This window comes from Gasterosteus aculeatus, chromosome Y (genome assembly GCF_964276395.1).
Source record: "Gasterosteus aculeatus chromosome Y, fGasAcu3.hap1.1, whole genome shotgun sequence".
Classification (NCBI taxonomy): domain Eukaryota; kingdom Metazoa; phylum Chordata; class Actinopteri; order Perciformes; family Gasterosteidae; genus Gasterosteus; species Gasterosteus aculeatus.
In genome coordinates, this window is record NC_135709.1 from 21,450,959 (window position 1) to 21,474,747 (window position 23,789).

General features: G+C 42.8%; 2 protein-coding genes across 3 annotated transcripts; one reads left to right on the plus strand and one right to left on the minus strand.

Annotated features, from left to right (window-relative positions):
- Nucleotides 1-982: 982 nt before the first annotated feature.
- On the plus strand, nucleotides 983-16,279 carry LOC120812749 (alpha-protein kinase 3-like). 2 transcript variants are annotated; one of them, XM_040168930.2, is made up of 14 exons: nucleotides 983-1,122; nucleotides 1,408-1,666; nucleotides 2,600-2,721; nucleotides 3,137-3,254; nucleotides 3,357-4,650; nucleotides 6,975-9,456; nucleotides 9,728-9,875; nucleotides 10,337-10,464; nucleotides 14,068-14,103; nucleotides 14,192-14,466; nucleotides 14,571-14,659; nucleotides 14,758-14,975; nucleotides 15,071-15,119; nucleotides 15,201-16,279. In XM_040168930.2, the coding sequence occupies exons 2-14, from the start codon at nucleotides 1,527-1,529 to the stop codon at nucleotides 15,538-15,540; spliced, it is 5,439 nt and encodes a 1,812-aa protein (XP_040024864.2). In that variant the 5' UTR covers nucleotides 983-1,122; nucleotides 1,408-1,526; the 3' UTR covers nucleotides 15,541-16,279. The 2 variants fall into 2 exon arrangements, with proteins under 2 accessions (XP_040024864.2, XP_077954048.1); XM_078097922.1 differs by lacking the exon at nucleotides 14,068-14,103.
- On the minus strand, nucleotides 15,574-22,678 carry LOC120812750 (sodium/nucleoside cotransporter 1-like). Its single transcript, XM_078097924.1, has 18 exons — nucleotides 22,620-22,678; nucleotides 22,380-22,459; nucleotides 22,190-22,266; nucleotides 21,831-21,922; nucleotides 21,577-21,757; nucleotides 21,340-21,481; nucleotides 20,230-20,343; nucleotides 19,525-19,599; nucleotides 19,373-19,453; nucleotides 19,173-19,253; nucleotides 18,867-18,992; nucleotides 17,897-18,027; nucleotides 17,652-17,820; nucleotides 17,335-17,532; nucleotides 17,132-17,213; nucleotides 16,949-17,047; nucleotides 16,764-16,872; nucleotides 15,574-16,623 (listed from the first exon to the last, which is right to left on the minus strand). The coding sequence occupies exons 1-18, from the start codon at nucleotides 22,621-22,623 to the stop codon at nucleotides 16,503-16,505; spliced, it is 1,962 nt and encodes a 653-aa protein (XP_077954050.1). The 5' UTR covers nucleotides 22,624-22,678; the 3' UTR covers nucleotides 15,574-16,502.
- Between the last annotated feature and the right edge of the window lie 1,111 nt (nucleotides 22,679-23,789).

Genomic DNA, 23,789 nt, shown 5'->3' on the forward strand with positions numbered 1-23,789 from the left:
ACTGAGAGATGTCAGTTAGACAGGCAGAGATCCGAGCCGCCACCTGGGTGTCCGAGTGAGGGAAGGAGAGAATTAGTTGGGTGTCATCGGCATAGCTGTGGTAAGAGAAGCCATGCGAGCGAATGACAGCGCCAAGAGAGTTGGTGTAAAGCGAAAACAGGAGGGGACCCAGCACGGAACCCTGAGGAACTCCAGTAGTAAGAGGACAAGGTTCCGACACAGATCCTCGCCAGGTTACCCGGTAGGTGTGGCCGTCGAGGTAGGACGAGAGAAGGGAGAGAGCAGAGCCTGTGACACCAAGTTCCTGAAGGGAGGAAATAAGGATCTGGTGGTTGACCGTGTCAAATGCAGCAGTGTGGAGTTGCTCTGAGACAGCAAGGAGAGCAGTCTCTGTGGAGTGGCCTGCCTTGAAACCTGACTGGTGGGGGTCAAGGAGGTTGTTACAGTGGAGATAAGAGGAGAGTTGATTAAAGATAGCACGTTCAAGGGTTTTGGACAAAAAGGGAAGAAGAGAGACCGGTCTGTAGTTGTTTTCTTCAACTGCTGAAACCTGCTCGCCCAGCCTGAAACTCAGAAACACACCTCCAAGTCAGATCATGACAATAACATAACGTAAACATCTATACTTTAAAATACACTTAAATCATCAAATCATAGAAGGCCTTTAATATTCATCGACACAACCTGTTTGTGTGTAATTGGTAATTGGGCCTGTCCCCAAGTAACTCTTGAGCAAAGCAGGACACAGACTATTGGCTGTCATCATCGAAGGACACAGACATGTTTCATAAGTCCACATCCACTCCACTAGAGTCTCTCAAAGTTGGGACACCCTTTTTACAACTTTAAGACTGATCAACACCAGTGACATTGATATAACCATCAAGGAAATTATTTTAATTAATCATTTATTTGAGTGGTTAGCTTTTACTTTAATTTTAGTTTGGTTCTTACACTCTTTTCTTGAATTTAGTCTTGGAAAATCTGATGTGCTCCTACATCTATTTGTGGGGCTGCTATAAATAAGCCCCTGCTGGCAACACTTGCGTGTCTATGATAGGCAGTTACAGAGATTTCGTTCACAGACTATGGCTCCAAAGCAACATTGACAACATCTCGATGGTAAGTTGGAACAAGTATCTAGTTTTAAAGTGATTAAGACACAGCAGAATTGTATTCCTAACACGTACAAGCTAATAAGACGTCTTTGGTTCATGTTTAACACAAGATAGCTGAACCTATTTATAACTTGTTTTAATGCAAAATTACTTTGCTTGTTCAGAAAGGACAAGCATTGAGACTTAACAGTATTTTTGACTTTTGTATTAAGAAATGATTGACAGTGTGTTTGACAATTAACTTCCAACAGGTGCCATTCTAAGGTATTTCTCTTTTTTTCATCCGCAGGGGCATCGATAACGCCCTCATATTTGAGCCTCGACAAACGTGAACACAGAGTAGTTTTCCCCTCTGGGTCATAAATTTAACAAAAGTTTGAAATATATTGTGAACTTTGCCAGTGGAATATGAATTCCAGACGGCCAATGACTCGCTCTTTCTCTGGCAACGGGAGGACAAGCAGCTTCAGTGAGGATGAGGGCAACTCTTCCAGTGGTCGCACAGAGAGCCGTAATCCTTACCTCTCCAATGTCAGGCCAGAAAACAGGTAGAGAGCCTCGCCTGCCCTCCGTGTATGTGCACCGGGTGTTTCTTTATGGTCTGTTTATTTATCTACATGAAAGAGGCTACTCATTGTAAGGGACACACCCTGGACCTGATTATCACAAAAAGTCTCATTGTTTCGGATGTTTTTGTTTCTGTTTTTAATTGTCTTTTAATTCCTGCATTTTATTTCACTTTATTGTATGAAATGTTATGATGTGAAGTACTTTGAGTCTGCCTTGTGTATGAAAAGCGCTATACAAATAAAATTGCCTGGCCTTGCCTTGCCTACATTGCATGGTGGTAAAAAACATCTATAAACCGTCAAACCAAGGATTTTTTTTATATTGCTCAGCAAACAGTTACGTGTGTGTGTCTGTTTTCAGTCTACGAACCACAACGACAAAGCAACGCTCTCTTCGTCAAAGAGGAGAGCCGTCATTAAAGTATTCTATTTAATTGGGTTAAACGCAGAACTTAATAATTGACGTTCCTTCATTTGCCTCCTCTCCGAATAGCTATTCAAGGTATTCTCACTACAGGCCAACGAGGGAATCCACATCTTTAAAACATTCCTCCCAACTAACATCTTAACCACAAGAACTTGTTGCGCTCAAGAATGAAACAAACCCGCGTTTGACCTGTCATGTAAATGTCCAGTTTGTCCAGTGCTGTGTTTAATTTTTCGGTGATGAACAGCGGTTTTAGTGTTGGATTGAAAACCTTGTTTTGCTTGATACCTCACAAGTCCCCTTTGTAAGTTTTTCACATTCTCATCACCACACGGAATCTCCATTAACATCCTGGTTTCTTAATCAAGCAAGTCACTGGAATGAACCGCCCACAGGCGAAGAGGTCACTGAAATTATACAACAATGTAAAACCTTTTACGACTCAAGAGAAATAAATTCTCTAACGTGTCGGTGTTTGCTTCCAGGAGCACGTTGTGCAGCGTCATGGCTCAGCTGACTGAGGACATACAGCCATCCTTTGACACCACCTTGAAATCAAGGGCGGTATCAGAGAACTGTAACGTGAAGTTCACCTGCGTGGTGTCAGGTGGGTCTGTCCATTTGCATGTCTCTGCATTGTGCATGTCGGAGGAACTGAAACCTTTGAGATTTGTTGTGTACGTACATAGACAGGATGTGACTGATCTGAAAAGAAAGGAAATATTTCACTTTTGAAGGTAACTGATCATTCTTCCTGAACTGATTCTTTAACTCCGCAGACCATATTAAGGAATTGTTTCAAGACACTGTGTCCGTTCAAAAACATGATGCAACTACCTAGAAACACATCCATGCCAAAGCTTCTATACTGTATTTTCTATTGCACCATTTCCTAAACATAATTATATTTAGTGCAAGCCAAATTGACATGGACTGTGTAACAAATATTCATTCATAGAGTGCTCTGTTACGTTCAAAACCCAGAGGCAATCCGTTAATAATTGTGCATCAATTTCTTTTAGGTTACCCAGCTCCAGAACTGAAATGGTATAAAGATGATATGGAACTGGATCGCTATTGTGGACTCCCAAAATATGAAATTTGCCGTAATGGAAAAGCGCACACCCTCCATATTTACCAGTATGTATCACAAATAGCTATTGCATTAAATGATTAAAAGCTCTTTGTTGAGAATTGTAACACTGAGCAGAATATGAGCTTAATAAGTGTTTCTGTTTTCAGGTGCACATTGGATGATGCCGCCATATATCAGGTTTCAGCCAGCAATAGTAAAGGTATTGTCTCCTGCTCTGGAGTTTTGGAAGTCGGCATCATGAACGAGTTCCAGATTCATCAGAGGTTCTTCGCCAAGCTGAAGCAGAAAGCAGAGAAGAAGAAGAAAGATCTGGAGGATCACACCAAGAAGAGGGATAAGGAAAACACAGAACGTCCTCAAAGGAAGCGGCACGTCCCGGCAGAGGAAGAAAGACCTTCTGTCCTGGAGCCTGAGGCCGAGGATCAACTGGGAGCTGCAGCAGAACCTAATGGTGTTTGCTCTGAAGTCAAGGAAACTGTCACTGTGACATCCAAAGATCTGGATGAGAAATCGCCATCTGGGGACACCTCGGCCAAAAAGAAAATAAAGATCACGAATGGAGTAGATGCTGGGGTGGACAACAGCAGTAGACGCAGCAGCAGAACCAACATGATGGGGGTCGGGGGGGAGAACTCTTACGATGGAGGAATGGGTTTGGCACAATTTCTGGCAGAGACTCTCCAGTCGCAGGCTGCAGAGGAGAATCAGAGCTCATCTCGAGGGGAGAAACACAAAGAGATGGATGTCCCTGTTGCAAGTGTCAGTGAAGAGAAAGTGGAGGAGCAAGAGAGGATGCAAAACATGGTGGAAGAACAAGACAAAGTCTTGGAAGAAGGGCAAGACAGAAAGATGAGGAGAGAAGAAGAAATGGCTGTAGAAAGTGAGAAAGAGAGGGAAAGTGTTTTGAAGACTTCACACACACAAGTCCCGTACACAAAACATAGATCGGAAGTCAAACATCACAACAAGGCTCATAAGGATCATGACCACCCAAACATCCAGGCATCCATCTCCTCGGTGCTGCACACAGTCAAAGACTTCTTCTTTAGTAAAGGCAAGAAGGACTCTCATGACCACACCGAGCGCAAGAAGAGAGAGTTTCACCACTCGCATGCGCCGACGCTGTCGTCATTTGGGCTGCAGCCAGAACAAAATGAAGTGTGCGAGCTTCTCACAGAAGACGTTGCGTCCATGGAAGTAGGTAAACCAAAACAGCTTTCAGAGACTGTGGATACAGAACAACAGTCACACGAGCCACATGAACACAAGCATGAAGATCGAGTTCCACACACCGACCAGCCGCCAGCTCATAAATTGCCACTTGGGAGCGTTGACGTGTCCACGGGGCGGAGCGGCGACGCAGCTCATGCTGCCGAGAAGGCCACGGAGGAGTCTTTGGGTCCAGACAGCGGCAGTCCAGGTGAAGAAGTCACGATTGAGGTATGCACAGTGCAGTGGTCTTCAAGAGCAGCTGGCTGTCACTTAAGAGGTATATATAGTCTGCGTTTGTGTGACAAGATAATACAAGATGAGCTACTTCAGGGCCTAAGCCTGAACTATATCCAGCATGACTCAGTTTTAGCTTTGAGCTGCTGCTGGTGAAAAAAGTTCATTGCTAGACGTTATATTCGTTAGACATGGGACAGCTAGACAATACAGCTGCTTTAAAATATACAGCACAATATCAGTGATGAGTGTCTGGTGGAGTGAGTCAGTCTGGCCATGTGACTCTGTGGTTGAACTGCATCAGCATCACTCAAAAGAGTCGACCCAAACAACAAAGTGCGGGATAAAATGGGGAACCGAAAGAACCGAGCAACTTACACTGAATACATGTGGGGGTGGGGGATATTGTGGATCGACTCGGCGCGCTGTAGGATAGGACGGGTAATATCTCAGATGTTGGCTGCAACGAGTAGAACAGTAGTGCGTCAGAGATTATGATGAAACCTAAATGTCACAAGTGGTTCTCAAGTTACACACAGGCTTTGCGGCGGCAGTTTGCTGTGTGTTCTGGATGAGTGGGAGCAGAGCGGCAGGCCTCTGCATTAAAGGAAGGCCTCGTCACATTGGGCGCATTCCTCACCCACCTCCCCTGTCTAAATCTTTAAATAAACCTCTACCTCATCTATTGCAGTAGGAGAAGGTACTTCTTCAAATCGCCGTGAAGCTTGGATAATTGTTTTTGGCCTTTCATAGGGAATTTGGATGATCATGCTATGATTAATATCCTGTACAGCATGCGTCCGTACTGGAAGAAAGCCGATAGGAGCAATGAATTACTTTTTTCTGTGTTTTGGGTTGTACTGATCCGGTTCAGTTTGTGACTGTAACACTATTATCATTTAAATATGGATTTGTGTTCGGACCTTATTCAAATTGATAAATGTAAAAACAAGATATATTTTCTTCCGAGGGATTCAAGTTTCAAATGCTCAGATTTAACCCTAAAATGAATGAATGGGATCAATTTGCCTCTGTTGATTTTTAAGTTTACAAATAGTTTATGAAAAGCAGTTGGCCATATACAAATGTAATGGTCAAAACAAACAAGCATGTATTTTCAAATATCCTGTCAAGATAGATTTATTTAGTTCACACATAAAAAATGGTTTATTTATCCTGTAAAGCTTATCAAAACTGAAATTTTGATTGACTTGTTCCAGGATTTGTACATGAAAAAAACGAGTAAAACAGGGCGGATGTATTATTAACATTCAGTTGTCTGTTGCTCAATGACTGGTGAAAAGGAGAACTGAACTCGGCCTTTAAACATCATCTATTTTCAAAGCGATCGTTTGACCATAATGTGGAACTTTAACTTTACCATTGCTATGATTGTTGTGAACTATTTACGCGCATGAACATTTGAGGAAGTCATATTTATCTGAACGTTTTGTCTCTGTATCGGACAACTATTTACACCATAAACGTAGCGCCGCCAACGGCTTCCTTTCAGAGTGTGACACCAGTTCCCTTCCATCGAAAGCGGCAACTTCTTTTTTTCTCAGTATTATCACGAGGCGGCATGTGACTTCATTTCCCTCCACCCTTACCTGTGAATATTTCCCGCGGCCCAATGCACACTCAAATATAACACTTATTAATTTCATGTTTGTTCAGTTTTGTTTCATCAACAGCTTGTTGATAACATCAGACATGTTGTGATTCATCTTTAAGCAAATACCACATCTGCGTGAAGCGTGTCGGAGTTCCGCAGTCTGTGTCTCAGCACAAGCGCCAGAGCACACAAGTTATTTTAAATCAAGTTTTGGAAATAAGCTAAGAAGTCATGATTATATCTTCAATTAATGTAGTTGTTCCGCGTCATACTTTTCATTGTTTAACATCCACCAATTGTTGATTGAACTTTTTTCATAGCCTCACCTTAAATTCCTTCCTCACTGTTTGGGAATGTGACACATAACGCAATGAATCAATGGAAGGTTCTGTTCTTTTCATGTTTCCGTTGATGGTAGCAAAATATGTGTCAGACTAAACGTCTCATGGAGTCCAAGGTCACTGCAGAACTTTTTGAAAAAATAAATGACACAAGACTGTTTTTTAGTATAGTAATAATAGTATAGTAGTAATAGTATTGTGTGGTCAATAACCAATCAGACCATTCAAATGACTCCTCAACATTTTGGCATGCCTGAGAGGTAAAACCAAGGTGTGTGTTTCATGTGTTTCTTTGTGAAAAAGAAACACTGATACAAATGCACTGTGGTACTAAAATATATATATACTTCTTTTTTTATCAGGCTGAAGTCAAAGAATCTGTTATCAAAGAGGTTCCTGTACACCAGCAAGCGCCAGATTGCCTGGTAGTTTCCCCACCGTCTAATCAAGAGGATGTAAGAGATAAGTCTTCACCCATGGAAGAAATGCCTCTTCCTCCACAGACGCAGGACTCCTACAAAGAGAAATACTCCTTCACACCCACCCTCAATTGTTTGGAAAAAAGCTGGACTTGCTCTAACAATCTTATCTCTTGGTCAAGCAGCCTCAACCTGGGAGAGGCACCCAATGAAACTTCACGGGAAGATAAGATGAGCGTTGAGAAGACGGGCAAAGAAGGTGAACCTGACACGGGGGAGGTCAGCTCCAATAATGAGCTATGTGCGGAAGAGAAAACGAATTCGGTCACGCAGACATCTCAGATTACTGAAGTAACCACATGTTCACTGGAAAAGAGAATAGAGCCGTGCAAATCTAACACCACAGGTCACATTCTTGTGTTGACGCCTACTGTAGCAGCACACAACGTAGAGGGAGATGAATCAAAAGAACGGGCCGAATGTTCTTCACTTATTCAGGAAATTAATGTAAGATTTCCGACCACTGAAGCCCCAGCGAGTTCAGAGAAGAGTGACCTAAAAATGCTGCAAGGATGCGCTTTCTCGTTAGGAGAGCAAAGCACTGAAGTCCACAATGTCAATGACGCAATGCAGAGTTCAAACACCGGTTTTCAAAGCTGTGAAGAGGAAAGCGAACTACAAGATGTGTTGATTTCTGCTTTAGATGTGGAAGTAAACTCTGGTAATGATCTTAAACCCCAAGAGCAAGTAATTTTAGAAGCTCAGAGCGCAGGAGAAAGAAATCAGAGTTTAGAGCTCGAAGTGGAGCGGCAAAAGAAAAATCAAGTGAAAGATGAGCAGTTGGATGAATCAAAGGGCCTCTCAGTAACTCAAAACCAGAAGGGTGACGTGTATGTTTTGGAGGATTACAATAAGGTTGCGCATGAAGAGAGCAGTGAGAGACAGCAGGGTCAGCTATCAGCAAACATCCCACGAATCCAAACATCTACTATTGATGACAACCCCGATATTAAACCACCTGCGGCAGCTGATAAACAAAATGAGCAATTTATAATCCCCAAAATCGAAATAATGGAGTCGGAGCTAAAAGAGTGCACGCTGCCACTGACTATCTTGGGATCAAACAAGCAAGAATCAGAGCCCGCCCATTTAGAAAAACATGATGCAGATAGTGTGTCGACACTGATAATGCAAGGCCACAGTGTCGTCGATTCTACCAGCTCGCTGCCCACGCAGAAAAGTCTGCCGAATGACATCAACCTCTCTCTTGGAGAGAATGTCAAGGAAGTTGTGCAATTGGATGACGTGACAAAAAGGTCTGAGCGAGAGCAGCCGTGTGTGATAAGTAGTGAACAGCTCCCTCAAATGGATTGTGCACCAATTCCTGTTATAAATGTTTCGTGCACTGATAACCAGGAGGAGGATTTGAAGGTGAATACCCACGTTTCAGACACACAGCTGCCTTTAGAAACGCCATCAGTGCCTTTCTTTGTGGTGCCGCCAATCTCTGTCAATTGTTATGAAAGTGATTCTGGAAACACACAAAGTGAGTGGATGGAAACAGAAGCTTCGGCTGCCACGCAAAGGGGAACCAAGCCCAATATGGACACTTATAATACATCTGTGCCTGAAAAACCTCAAAGTGGAAACCATGATCTAGAAAGAAAACCAGAAAAAGGTATAGCAGGAAACACCCCGTCTGTACTATGCAAAGCTCCCAATCCAAAAGTTGGTGACAAAGTGCCACCATTCAGTAGATCAATAGAAGATAACATTGCCGCTGACATTTTGACGACAAACCACCTTAAAGAGGCCAAAAAAGAGAACTCTGTGTCTGCCGAGGACCTTCAGAGAATCAGATCATCTGTTGAGAGACTCTGCTCTAAACCTCCGGCACATCCATCTCTGAGTCCGGCCAGTCTCCGTAAATTTATGTCTAAAACTGCCGCAGACACAGAAGGCATTGCTGCGGGTGACCGGCAGACTGACAAAGCCGAGGACGATCTGAGTGGAGGCTCAACGCCAACATCCTCTCTCTCCTGTGAGAGCAGTCCTCGCCTGAAGCGCAGGGACAGTCTGTCGCTCATACGCTCGGCCACGCCCAAAGAGCTGGCCTCAGGAGCTCGTAGAAAAATCTTCATCCTCAAGACTAAGGAAGATGGAGAGGGAGCGGTGGTCGGCGCGCTGGAAATGCAAGTCAGGAAGGAGAACCCCTACATGTCGCCCAGCCAGGCTCGCCGAGCAGCATTGCTGCAAGCTCCCTCGGGACAAAATACCCCACCGATGGAGAGGCGCTCTCCGCTGCTGAGCCGCAGAAAGGTCACCTTGGAGATGCCGAGGGTCGTGGAGCAGACTCCCGCAGCAGAGCCTGTCAGCACCAAACAAGATGAGAAACCAACTGAAAAGAAACCAAACCCTTTGAAAGGTAGAGAATTTGAAGAAAAGAAATGAAAAGGTTGTGCATGTCCTCTCATTGGCACAATAAAATATATTATTTTTTAGGCAGCAGTCTACAGCAGGATGTATCTAACTCCCCAATATCTTTTCCCATATCCATCACCATAGAAACAGTTGACTTTGTTGACACATTTGTTTTCCTAGCACAGCTGTTTGTGACAAAGGGCAAACATCAGAACCTCCCCACTCTCCAGAACAGTATATATTTACCCTGGCACCCCTCTCTCATGCACCACCAGCTCCACAGGTCCTCCGTAAGATCAGGGGGGAGCCGTTCCCAGATGCCTCCGGACACCTTAAGCTGTGGTGCCAGTTCTTCAACGTGCTCAGTGACTCCACCATTAAGTGGTACAGAGATGAGAAGGAAATACTAGAGTTGAAGAGAAGGTAAAGCCGCCTTCTCGTCGCACAGTGTCAAGCCCACACTAACCCCCTCTGAGATAAAACAGTGATGTCTTGTGGTGTTCAATTTGTTGTACTACTCTATTGTGATAATATATATTATAACACAATATATAAGATTTATTTGGGCCTCAGCGTGCATCCCATGGCCATCTGTCATTCTCATATTCTCACTGCGGAGATGTCCAGCTCATGTGACTGTGAGCACCACAGCTATGACACAGAGAGGTGAATCTCTGGCTAGACACAGAAGCTGTAACCTGATATAATATCTCCTACCCGTCTCCAGGGGGCATTAAAAGTCTATATTTGTGAAATTGGCTGCTGTGTTAGCAGAATGCTGCATCTCGTGGCCTTCTGTCTCACAGTGACACCTTGTGGATGGATGTTAAACCTTTGGCTTTCTGGACAAGTTTTATGACGTCTTCCTCTTTTTGGTCCTCAAGTGGAGGAGATGAAAGCCAAGTCGCACTGGTTGTTGTTCTGGCATCCAGCCACGACTGTGGAGTGTATGGCTGTTCCATCATTAATGAATACGGGACTGACACCACAGGCTTCCTGCTCAGCACAGACAGTAAGTATGGCCAGGGAAATCCAAGTGTGAAATTACATTACATTACATTACATTACATGTCATTTAGCGGACGCTTTTATCCAAAGCGACGTACAATAAGTGAATTCAACCATAGGGTACAAACGCAGGAGAACAAGAAAGTGCAATTTCCTCAAATGAGCCAATTTACAATTTGCTATAGATGAGTGACGTTACAAGTACAATTTAAGTGCTACAATTTGTTAGTCTTTAGTCGAGGTAGAGTCTAAAGAGGTGTGTCTTTAGTTTGGAAGATGTGAAGGCTCTCTGCAGTCCTGGTGTCTTCAGAGAGCTCGTTCCACCATTTCAGCACAAGGACAGCAAAGAGTTGTGATCTAGTCGAGTGTCTTGCTCTCAGTGAGGGGGGAACGAGTAGTTTTGCAGATGCAGAGCGGAGAGTGCGGGTTGGGATGTAGGGTGTCCATGTCCTGGATGTAAGCTGGACCCGATCCATTCACAGCATGATACGTGAGCACCAATGTTTTGAACTGGATGCGGGCAGCCACCGGTACCAGTGAAGAGAGCGGAGGAGTGGAGGAGTATGGGAGAATTTCAGAAGGTTGAAGACCAGTCGAGCTGCTGCATTCTGAATGAGCTGCAGAGGTGGAATGGCGGTGGCAGGGAGACCAGCCAGGAGGGAGTTGCAGTAGTCCAGGCGGGAGATGACAAGAGCCTGAATCAGTACCTGCGCTGCCTTCTGAGTGAGAAGGGGACATATTCTCCTGATGTTGTAGAGCGTGTATCTACAGGACCGCGTTGTCGCAGTGATGTTGGGAGTCAGGGAGAGTTGGCTGTCGAGTGTGACGCCGAGGTTCTTAGCGGTCAAAGTGGGCGTTAGCACGGAGTTTCCAAAATTGACTGTCAGGTCCTGGGTAAGGGAATCTTTTCCGGGAAAGAGAAGTAGTTCAGTCTTGTCGGGGTTGATTTTCAGATGGTGGGGGGACATCCACTGAGAGATGTCAGCTACACAGGCAGAGATCCGAGCCGCCACCTGGGTGTCCGAGTGAGGGAAGGAGAGAATTAGTTGGGTGTCATCGGCATAGCTGTGGTAAGAGAAGCCATGCGAGCGAATGACAGCGCCAAGAGAGTTAGTGTAAAGCGAGAACAGGAGGGGACCCAGCACGGAACCCTGAGGAACTCCAGTAGTAAGAAGACAAGGTTCCGACACAGATCCTCGCCAGGTTACCCGGTAGGTGTGGCCGTCGAGGTAGGACGAGAGAAGGGAGAGAGCAGAGCCTGTGACACCAAGTTCCTGAAGGGAGGAAATAAGGATCTGGTGGTTGACCGTGTCAAATGCAGCAGAGAGGTCCAGAAGGATGAGGACAGAGGAGAGAGAGGCGGCTCTAGCAGTGTAGAGTTGCTCTGAGACAGCAAGGAGAGCAGTCTCTGTGGAGTGGCCTGCCTTGAAACCTGACTGGTGGGGGTCAAGGAGGTTGTTACAGTGGAGATAAGAGGAGAGTTGATTAAAGATATCACGTTCAAGGGTTTTGGACAAAAAGGGGGGTTCGAGGAGATTGGAGTAGATCGAGAAGAGTTTTTTGGGGTTAGAAAATGAAGATTCAATTTTGGATTGGTAGAAAGAGCTTTTGGCAGCAGAGATAGAAGCAGAAAACGAGGAGAGGAGAGATTGAAATTTAAGCAGCTCGTCAGGTTGTTTATATTTACGCGATCTCCTTTCCGACGCTCGCATGGTGGCTCTCGTGGCACGCACCGGTTGAGACAGCCACGGAGCCGGAGGGGATTTGCCAGTCCGTCGTGTCGGAAGAGGGCAGAGGGAGTCTAGAGAGGAGGAAACAGTTGAGAGGAGAGTCTCTGCAGCAGCGTTCGGATGCAAGAGTGAGAAGGATTCAGTTGAAGGGAGAGCTGACAGAACAGAGGATGCCAGCGAGGAGGGAGAGAGGGAGCGAATATTGCGACGAACAGGTACAGAGTCAGTCAATGAGGGAGGTTTGTTAGTTATAGAGAGTGGAAGGGAGTAAGAGATGAAGAAGTGATCAGACACATGAAGTGGAGTTACAGAGAGGTTAGTGGTAGAGCAGTTTCTAGTAAAGATGTAGTCATGGTGATTGCCGGCTTTGTGAGTAGGAGGAGAGGGACTGAGTGACAGAGCGAAAGAAGAAAGTAGGTGTAAGAGGTCAGATGACTTCTCTGTCTGGATGTTGAAGTCACCCAGGAGGATGAGCGGAGGTCCATTTTCAGGGAAATTAGACAGGAGAATGTCCAGTTCTTCCAAGAAATGACCTAAGGAGCCTGGCGGACGGTAGAGGACAACGATGGTTAATTGTACCGGGTGAGTGACTGTTACAGTATGGAATTCAAAGGACAATGGGGTGGATGGTGGTAGAGGGTAAAGAGAAAAGCTCCATTTGGGTGAAATGAGTAGACCTGTGCCACCACCCCTACCAGTGGGCCTGGGAGTGTGGCTGAAGGAGAAGGCGGAGGAGAGAGCGGCTGGGGTGATGTGTTCTCAGGTGTGATCCAGGTCTCGGTGAGAGCGAGGAAGTCAAGTGACTGCTGGATAGCGAAGCCGGAGATGAAGTCTGCCTTGCGAGTTGCTGACTGGCAGTTCCAGAGACCTCCTGTGACGAGGTGCTGGACATGTGTGGAGCGGGTGGGAACGGTGAGAGAGGAGAGGTTACGATAGAGAGCAGATCGAGCCCGAGGCCTGCAGTATCTGCGGGAAGAGATTCAGGTACGGGTAAAGGGGTCAAACACATTATTAAAAATAGTAGAAGAAGGCGCCGCATTCAGCCGCCCCGAAGACTCCACGAAAGACTCCTTTGTCTTTGTGCTGCTCGTCTTCGTGCTGTGAGGATAAGCTAACGCTGAAGCTAACGCTTCCGACGATTTCTAGCTAAATACTCCCTCGTTAGTGGAAGTCGGCTGCGGCTGCGCTGGCCGCTCCCCCGTCGTTTACGAGACAAAAGGTCGATTGGCCTCGCCAGAAACTCCTCAAAATGCAAAACACCAATAGCTTGACACCCTAATCAGTGAACAATCACCATGTGGTGTTTTGACAAAATGGGAGTTTAAGGATTCAAGTCTTCAAACAGACTTAGATCAGGCCAAAACCTAGCAGAGTTAGGAGGGCACACTGGTAGTTAACTTAATAGTAGAATCTAGAACACAAACTGGCACTAAAAAACTGAAAGAGCTTGAGCAAACTAGCAACCAAGATAACTTCAAACAAAGAGAACTGGCAGTGAAACGACAAGAACTAAAGCAAATCAGCAATCAAATTAACTTAAGACACTAGAATCAACAAGAAATTTAGCAGACTAGCTTGGTTTAAAGAAAAAGATACTTAGTCCGATTTCAGGTCGCCTGGATGTCTGGTAGCCTTGTAGAAGAGATGCACGCTGGCTAGATCAGGTCTGGAAAGGGGAATTTAACCTCTGAACGCCTGCGCTGGCCGCTCCCCCCGTCGTTTAGGAGACAAAAGGTCGATTGGCCTCGACAGAAACTCCTCAAAATGCAAAACACCAATAGCTTGACACCCTAATCAGTGAACAATCACCATGTGGTGTGAAACCCACCGTATCTTTAAATTATACCTGATGACTCTTTCTGTTTTCTTATTCACAGTTCTGTCTGGAATACTACAAAAAGACGATTTGGAAGGTTATGGTAGCTTTTTTTCTCCCAGCTCTTTTTCTTCTGCATTTTCTCTGAATTTACAATGTCCATGTGAATATGTGTTTTCCCTCAGTGGGAGAAGAGATTGAGATGACCCCGCTGCTGTTCAACAGAGGTCTCGCTGACTGCGGCAGTTGGGCTGCAAAGTACTTTGGCCGCATCATGACCGAGACGGTGCACATCGGAGAGGGTTTCGCCCACAAAGCCAGCAGAGTGAAGGTCATTTACGGCCTGGATCCCATTTTTGAGTCTGGAAGCGCCTGCATCATCAAAGTTCGGAGCCCCATCGCCTACGGCACCATACAGGAGAGTAACCTCGCGGAGAGAAATCTACAGATAACTAAGCAAGTGAGTAGTGGATCTGGTATACAATCTTTTTTTCTGCCACTAATTTCCTAGGGATCACGATTGCAGTGCAGTGATTTACCTTATTAAATTGTTTGTGTTGCCAGGAATGCAAAGTCCAAAACATGATGCGAGAGTACTGTAAAATCTTTGCTGCAGAAGCAAGGGTCATTGAGAACTTTGGCTTTTCACTAGAGTAAGTACCATGCTTTTATAAAGTGGCTCCGATTCCTTTATAAAATGTGCCACTTCTGCCATCAACATCAAGCCCAATTTGTTTTTTGTTGTCCACAGAGTAATTGCTCAATATCTGATGTACCGGCCTGCAAACTCTGTGCCGTACGCTACGGTAGAGGCTTATTCCGAGGGCGTCTTCCTCACCTACTGCATGATGGATCCTAACGGCAGGCTGGTTACACGAAACGTTTCTGAGGTGGAGCAGAAATGCTGCACCTTCCAGCACTGGATCCATCAGTGGACGCATGGCAATTTGCTGGTCACTCGGCTGGAGGGTAAGACCCTCAAACAAGGTCCTAGTCAGCTCATTTCTTTATCTATTTCTGAGAGGGATAATATCAGTAACCCTCTGTGATTTATTGTTTTTCAGGAGTTGAAACTAAGATTACAAATGTCAGAGTTGTGACCAAGTCCAAAGGGTTTGTATCACAACCAGGAAATGAAAATGTTAGTCTTAGTTTTCAATAGCCAAAATAAAAAGTTGACCCCTTGCATTTCAGATACCAAGGACTAACGGAGCAGGGGTCTCCTGAAGCGTTCGAACAGTTCCAGACACACCATCAGTGCAACTACTACTGTGGACTTCTAGGCCTGCGCTCACTTAAACCTATGGATAGTCTGCAGCAACCCACCAAGATGAAGGGCTCCAGAAGCCCCCTCCTCAACCGCAAGTTGGGCTCCCAAAGCCCCCAGCTGCAGCGAAAAGGAAACAGCCCTCAGGTGTCTAGAAAGGCTAATCCAAGCCCAAAGGTGACTAGAAAAATTGCAGAGACAGAGGACAATAAATCAGGCGCTAAGCCCAAGCCTGCAGAAAGTGTTGAGGTCCTTGAAATGAGGTAGAAAGAAGATTTCACTGCTCGTAATGATTTAGTGTTCCTGTTGTTGTTGGCCTGACTTATCAGAAAGAATTACTGTGAATTTCTCCGTTGTCATTAGAATCATAGTAACAAGACATCCGACAAAAGCTTTGGTTTTAACTTTACTCAAAAGCGTATCAGCTGTATCAAAATCCTCCTTACTGAAAAGGTCACTTTCTTATAATGAAGGGTTGGACATTTTCTTTGTTGGATTTAAATAGTTTTGGAGAATAAACCCACAAACACAGGGGAAGTTCAATATTAAACGCTGCTCGTTCATCTGTGTTGTACAGCTTTAGAGGAGGACATCATTAATAAACATAAGTTAATTATAGAGAAGTCGTGCTTGGCTTGCATTAGAAATGCATATGCAGCATTTCTTTACGCAGCAAGTTAAGTTCATGCTGTGGAACCACAGCGCTATTTTTAGGTCAACGATTTAGTGCATAGTGTGCACTTTTGAGTAATTTTTAAGTACTTTGTCTCAGTTGTGTCTCTGTTTTTAATAGGTACCGATAATATTTCCGCATGGCGGATGCAAAGAAATGTGCAGTCGGGGTTCAGCATTAAACTCTTAACAATAACTTGCCTACTCTCATTATAAGTAAGTAAATGAATGAGCGATTAAGAGGAAGAAATACATGTGTCTTCAGTCTTTGTTATGTCACATCACATAAGCAATTTCTTTTTTTTAAATAAATATGTAAAACATTTGTGTCCAATATAACATTTTCATTTCAGGTTTATAATTTTTTGTATGACTTCATCAAACTGATTGATATCTATATTTCTGAAGGGGTTTCCTTTTAATCCATGGCTTTAAATTAAATCCAATATTGAATTAATGTACAATATATTAAATATGCTTATCTTTAAAAGATATGCATATAGGCTTTACATTTTTACATCAACTGTTACAAAGAAATATAAAAATATGGAAAATCACTAATTACAAACCGCAACATCAGAAAGACCGCAGCATTGACAACATTTAGAGAAATACAAAGTGGCGTTTGCTACCGCGCTCCAAGGCCCTTCGAAGTAGACGGTCCCATTGTTTACAGTTCTGCAAAAAAGTATATATATATTTGAGATGTGAGTCCAAATAGCCTCAGGGATGTACTCAACCTACCTGAGTGCAGATATATTAACAATGTGTGTCACTGTGACATTTATATTCCGCCACTATAAAATGTGCATGCTTACTTTTGAAAGAGGTCCTTACAGCAAGTCCCAATATTTGCATCTGTGGCATTGAAAGCCACAGATGTCTTGAACAGCTCCACACAGTCAGTAAGAGGAACGTAGAGGATCCCTAAGAAATCCAGTGGAAGAAACTACTCAGTTACATCACAACACGACTGTTAAAAAAACTAAGAAAAAGTTCTCACCTGCAATGCAAGCGTTGATGAGAGAAACACAAGTGGCAGTGATCATAGCTCTCAACACCATTGACGAGATATCGCCTCTTCTGGATGGGCATATAGAGGCTTTGAGAAAAGAGAAGTCGTTACTAAGAGAGGAGCCTGTGGCAGGACAAAAACACAACGATGGAAGAATAATGCAATACTCACACAAGCCTCCAATCATGATACCCAGCGAGCTCAAGTTGGCAAACCCACAAAGAGCATAAGTGGTGATTATTTCTGACCTGACCTGAAAAATGAAAAAAAAAACATTATTGCGTTGCATAAAATTGCTCCACTTTATTTCTTCCGCACATAAATTTAGACCTGTATCATTGCCACATTCACTACAATTAAGAATGTTTACTCACAGATATCCATTGTCTTTCACCTCCGATAATTTCATCAAGCCCATTGACTCTGTTGACCTTCAGTCCGGATAGTTTTTGATAAGCCACAAATTCATTAAGGAAGAGCTTTGTGCCGATTAGTTCGGCCACTGTGAAACTCTCCCCGTAGGGTATTCCCATCATAAAGGCCACGGGCATGAATACATAAGAGCAAATCATCTGGGAGCACACAGACGCATAAGGATATTTAGTTATTGTTAGACTTACTTTTCATTTCAATATTTATCTACATATTTATATATTCTGTTTTAGATAACCCACTTTGTTTTAAGATATACCTGAAATGTAATTGAAGGATAGCCCACCATACCGCCAAACCAACTCAAAGAGGCATTTATGAACTCCAGAATGGCAAGAAAGGCGATCAAATTTGCTGCAATGTTAGCAACAAGACCTATGGAAGCAGAGGCTCCACTGCTAGCAGCCTCCAGGATGTTCTGTTCATCTCTAAGGAGTTGACAAAAAAAATGAATTCGCACAGAAATTGCAAAAGGACAAGAGATTAACTGATGGAAATACACACCCAGCCGCCACTTTGATATTGTTTTCATCCTTGAAAGGACTCTCCTCTGTCTCTGGGTAAGACAGTTTGGAGATGGCCAAAGCACAAGGAGCAGCCATTACAGAAGCTGATATCAAGGAAGATGCATCAATCTGAAAAAGAAGAAATGCCATTTGATGCAGGCCTCTGTAGAAAAGCAACAATCAACACACACATCAATCGATGGTCTGCATGATTGTTGCAGAAAAGGTCAAACTAAACAAAAGGTTTTGTAGTGCTTGGTGTTAGTATTGGTATTCATCCTCACTATCTAAATACAAAACATGTGGAGCTTTGTAAGGAAGTACAATAACATTAGATAAAAATCACTTATCAAATCCGAATTTAAATGGTTTGTTGTGAATTCAAATGCAAAGAAGTTTCCTTTGTGATAATAATCATAATATACAAATTATGACTTTAAGGAAAATAAAATACAAATACCAAGATACAGTAGAAAATATTACACAAATATGTAAATATACATTAATTATATATTATTATAATTATCTAATAAAATATTTGCATATATATACTGTATATATATATATGTATATTATCAATCAATTATTATTATCGATAAGTGGATGTGTTCACATTAAAGAGAATGCTTCTCTCCACCAGTATATCCTTTACTGTTTTAATTTAATAGGTAGAATTTTATTTTTCATCAACCTTCCGAATGGTTCTTTTGACTGCATGTCAGCAGAATTCCTGTGTTGCCCAATGTTCTATAATGGGCCTATTCTTTTCTGACCTTGACTAGAGCCTTGTAAATTGTTGTTGTTTTAATTCATGGCTTAAAATGATTTTCAGTTAATATAGGACAAAATTGAGATAGCTAGAGATTCTGTCTCTAGATTTTAATTTGAAAAGACAACCTGCTTCCTTGTCATACATTTATTTTTCATTTTAGTAATCTTTTTTCATGCCTGTAAACATTGTATCTCACCCCAAATGAGATGAACGCTCCCATGACACTGCCTGCAATTGTGGCAAATCCACCAGTCATGACAGCATGGATCTCAGATTTGGTCATGTTTTTTAAATACGGGCGGATCAGCAGCGGCGCTTCGGTCTGATGCACAAACGAGCAGGAGAAAAGAAAAAGCAGATTAACTGTAGGATATTTTACTGCATTATGACTATGAATGTAAAGCGTAAAGAAGACCTATGGCTCATAAAATGTTAAAGGAGAATGATCTCAGAGTGAGATAAGTATCAAAGATAGTGTTGCATCGAGTCTTGCTCAGAGTACCTGCCCAACAAATATATTGCCTGCCACACTCAAGGTCTCTGTGGGAGAGGTTCCCATCGTTATCTGCATGCACCATGAGATCTGCGCGGACAAAAACACATGGATCTTGGTCACAGTGCGACCCTGCAGACATAAGCAGTACGCCCCCCAGGTCCACAGGGACCTACGAGGCTGTGAGGGGAAGCTTAAACTTTGCTCACCTTCAGAATGAGCCACTGCATTATGCCCAGATAGTAAAGGATTGACATCACGCTGCTGAAGAACACAACAATGGGCAACGCCTGAAGGAGAAAGGAAATCATCAAGGTCAAGTTTAACAAGTTCAATATTCACTAAAATGTCAACCACTTACTTGAAAGGCAAATATGTCGTTGATCAGGTTCCCAAAAACAAAACCTGACCCCGCCTGGGTGTACTCGAGGAATGTCTGAAATCATAAGATGAGGGGAGACATTTTTTTTCTTTCCTCAATTCATGGACATTTGAGATGCAATACTCATTCATTCATTTTACTATATGGAGTGAGTCTGTACCGTACAATAAAAACATATTAACAGACTGTAGACAGACAGGCATGTAGTTAAAATATATTACGTGCTTGTAGATAAGAAATATAGTGTAAGCCAAGAATATTAAGCAAACCAAGAGCTTAGTGACTGTTTAGAAATTTGATATTAATACTTTTCCTTGATAGCTTACGTGTAAAAGTGAATTCTGGATTATTTGGAATATAAAATGGGTGGTTTTGTAATCGACACTCATAATAATCTAACTCATCATTGTGAAGCTCAATCATTATCATGTAGCCGATTACTCAACAACACATTGGTTAAGGTAGTCAACGGCATGGGGCCACGTTTACTTCCTGTTGGCCTGTGTCAAGCGCATATTACAGCAACATTCATAACTATAAATAGATCTTTCATAGGTTAATAGGCCCATTAAATACAATACAAAATGTAAGATGACAAACGCTAGACTGCATATTATTTTAATTTTAAAGAACATTCTTAAACAGTTTTTAAAATGCACTTAGATTTTTTTTTTAATCAAATACCTGTACTTGTTTTCCAAGCCATTCGAATGCAATGAGTCCAGGCTCTGTGCGAATAATGAAAAGGCCGATACAGAACTGCATTCCGAGGCCCCAAAACACAGGCCTCCATGTCACCTATAAAAGATTGAGTAATTATTTTTTATGACGCCAATATCTATAACGCACTATAACACATGTTATGATCTGTTTATAGCAGTATTCATAATACTCATTAACAAAAAATGTATGATGACGCTTTACGTCAAGCAAACAATACCCACTGATCATTACAAAGTGTTTCTTCATTTGTTATGATTATATCTATATCTGAATGTGCTGTATGCATGTTGTCACACATTATAGAAATAAGCGTCACAGAGACTATTACCATAGGTTTATAAAAAGAAGAGGTTATGAACTATCAGGGAGTCTCTACAACGCCTTACGTTATCACAAGGAAGCACTTCTGCAGAAGGTGATACAGCCACAAGGCCAAACAAAATCATAAATCAGCAAAAAGAAACGGAGATAACACGAGTGATAATGACCAAGCATGTTTCAACAACCGTTGTGTAATGGGAAAATGATATGTGACCCTTTTAAATGCTTCATTTGTATAACCAGTTTATTAGTTGCAAGTGCTTAGGTCACAAAGGCCCTGACATAAGAACTGATGTCTCCCTCTTGAATTAGATGTTTCCAGCGTCATAGCTGTAGAGATTGAACAAAGTGTTTGTTATGTCTATGACCACCTTTGTTTAAGCATGTTGGGAGAGCAAGGATACGGTCAAAGAGCTGACGTGTCTTACATGGATAAGATGTTCCCAGTACCCTGGCTGTAGATACTCAACAAGATGGTTAACGGTTTCTGTTGACGCCACCGATATCTAAATTTAGGTATAAGAACTGCCTCGATGTGTTGGGAAGAAAAGGAGGTTCTTGACAGTCTACTGACCACGTAGCTGTTGTGACCCTTCTTCCCTTGCAAGGAAATAAACGGAGAAAAGACATACTTGACTCAGAGCCTTTGTTTCTTACTTAACGATTGTCTGTGCAAAATCTTCCACCACAGTTGTCACTGCAGCGGCCGTACATCCTGTAGTGGAGTCGGTGACCCTCTGCAGAACTCACCGCTGTCCTGTGTGCTGACAGGAGGAACACAAGCACGACAAACATCCACACCCCTCCAAACGAGATCAGCTGCTCAGGACGCCGGCTTGTGTCTAAGACGAGCCAAAGAACAAGCAGGGCCACAGCTGCTAAAATGAAAACCCTGAAAGGACGATAAAACACACCGTCACCTCATTGACCGATCGCAAAACGTGCAGCTCGTTACCATTAACTGAAAAAGAAAAGGCATTCACTCACCATTTGAAGTTAGATTTTAAAAATGTAACTGCGGGCCTGAAACACTGACTGATGCTCTCTCCTCTGTGCTCCTTCAGGAGTTCATACAATTTAGCAGCAATGGCCAAACTGGTTAGGACGACGTGAGCGATGGCCCTCTGGAAATCCAAAACACAGGCTGCAATAAAGTAAGCCACATAACCTGCAGGACAGAAAAGGGTGTTAGGACTAAAAAAATCCCTATATTCCCAGATGCTATAGAATATTCATATTACCTGCTCCAAGTATGCCCAGCACAAATAGTTTGAAAGCTTGGGAGTGACCCTTGATGTAATCCTCTGTGGCAGTAATCCGCTTGGAAACAAGGCTGAATTACAGGGCAAAACATTCCATTAAAAAATGCGTTTCACATAACTATTCAATTTCAAATTGTTATTGTACTCCATCACATCTGAACAAAGTTTAACACAGAACAGCTGAACAGGTTTTATGTTGGAGGTGCATTAAGGACTATAGATTCATACAGTACAAACACAATCAACATTCCAGAGACTTATTGCTGTGCACCTGCTGTAAGAATTGGACTACAAATCAAACGAGTATTACTTTACCAAAAGCACTTGACCTGACACACCTTAGGTATGAGCTCAGTCCCTTTCGAGTGTTTTCAGCCTGCCTTTTGTTATTGCCAGTAACGGAAATGAAGTCATCCTAGAAAAACGAAGGTTAATTATTTGACAAACGCATTAATCACCAAAAATGCTGTGTCTTTATCTCAAAAAAGATCAAATAAATCAAAATAAAAACAGATACGTGATACACACCCCTAGTTCAAAAGCCTTGTTGTTCGATCCATTTCCACGCACGTGGGTTACGTTGTTGAGCGAGACCCTGTCAGTTTCCGCTGAAAAACACAACCATAGTTTACTTCTACGCGGCAGTTTAACGAGCAGGAATGCCAAACAAAACCTGAGCGGTGTTTGTGGGAACGCCGTGAGCTAAATCCCGTCTACAACTGCAAAACTACCCGCTGAATTAAAGGAAGAGCAGAGGAAACGGCTTACTCATTGTGCGTCCTTCCAACCCAGCCGCCAGATGCTGTGCTGAAAACCACACTGCGGAAAAAGAGCCTGTCCACACATTTATCACTTATTAACAGACAGGGTTGCGTGAACTTTCAATCTCCCTCATGGGAGTATAGGACACAGCCATATGTGCGATAAACGATTTAATGGGTCGTATGAAGCAACATTTTGATAAGGAGTGTTTTGAGGGTCATAAATAGGAAACCTTGTGTACAGGTATGAATCCAGTGGATCAGATTTTTTTTAAAGCTGGCATGTAATAAGTACAGGAGCGGATTAATCATGAATGACATTATGTGTGGGAGGAAACGATCCAATCCAAACCCAGGTTCTATTTATGAAGAAAATATTGCTCCGAAATAAAACAGCAGTAATTCAAAGTTGTATTATGAATTAGGCTTTTTAAGAATACAACATGTTTCTTATTACGTAGATCTACTGTATTTATTTAATCGGCACAAAAACAACTTTAAATATCTTCAGTATTTTTTTTTCTAGGAAAGCTCCAATCACAATTTAAGTTGACCGTGTACATATACACAGAAATAGAAGTATAATACACCAATTGTTTTTGCAAATAAATCTAGGTGGCGCTTTGCATTATCAAATAGCCTACTGTGAATAACATATGTTATAACATTAGAAAAGGTAAAACTGTGACATCAGAGGGCACAGGTTATAATAGCAGCCAATGATAAGCATGTGAACTTTGAATCTAGTATGTTAATAATTGTGATACACACAAAGTAATTCCATGCAATGTTAAATTAATTTCCAGGACAGGATGTCATTTAGATTAACTGCCAGTTCTTGCTGCAGAATCAGTTAGTTTTCTGGACCATTAGATATATTGTTCAATTTGCATATTACTTTCAGGGTGATGAATAATTATTGGATATAAAGGCAGCTATTTGTTCTGGTCACTGCTGTTCAAATGTAATTTCATCACACACGCCAAATCTCTGATTGTTCATAAAACGCCATTTGTTCATCCCAGTGAGCACTATGTGTCTTACAGATGCTCCATGGGGTTTGCATGGGGAGGAGGAGGGGGCGGGTCCACTGTGGGGTCCGGTTGGGACGTCCAGAAAGGGAATGCGCTCTGCGTAAAGGGAACGATCTGTTCTAGAAACGATTTAATCAAAATTA

Bases quoted from the DNA above. Each gene is read 5' to 3' on its own strand.
- LOC120812749 (XM_040168930.2), top strand. From the start codon at position 1,527: ATGAATTCCAGACGGCCAATGACTCGCTCTTTCTCTGGCAACGGGAGG. The intron at 9,457-9,727 runs GTAGAGAATTTG...ATGCACCACCAG, and splicing joins GAAACCAAACCCTTTGAAAG to CTCCACAGGTCCTCCGTAAG. The intron at 15,120-15,200 runs GTTTGTATCACA...CTTGCATTTCAG, and splicing joins GTTGTGACCAAGTCCAAAGG to ATACCAAGGACTAACGGAGC.
- LOC120812750 (XM_078097924.1), bottom strand. The intron at 20,344-21,339 runs GTGAGTTCTGCA...AATCTTTTATAG, and splicing joins TGTCAGCACACAGGACAGCG to GTGACATGGAGGCCTGTGTT. The intron at 19,600-20,229 runs GTATTTGATTAA...TTATGATTTCAG, and splicing joins GGCTTGGAAAACAAGTACAG to ACATTCCTCGAGTACACCCA.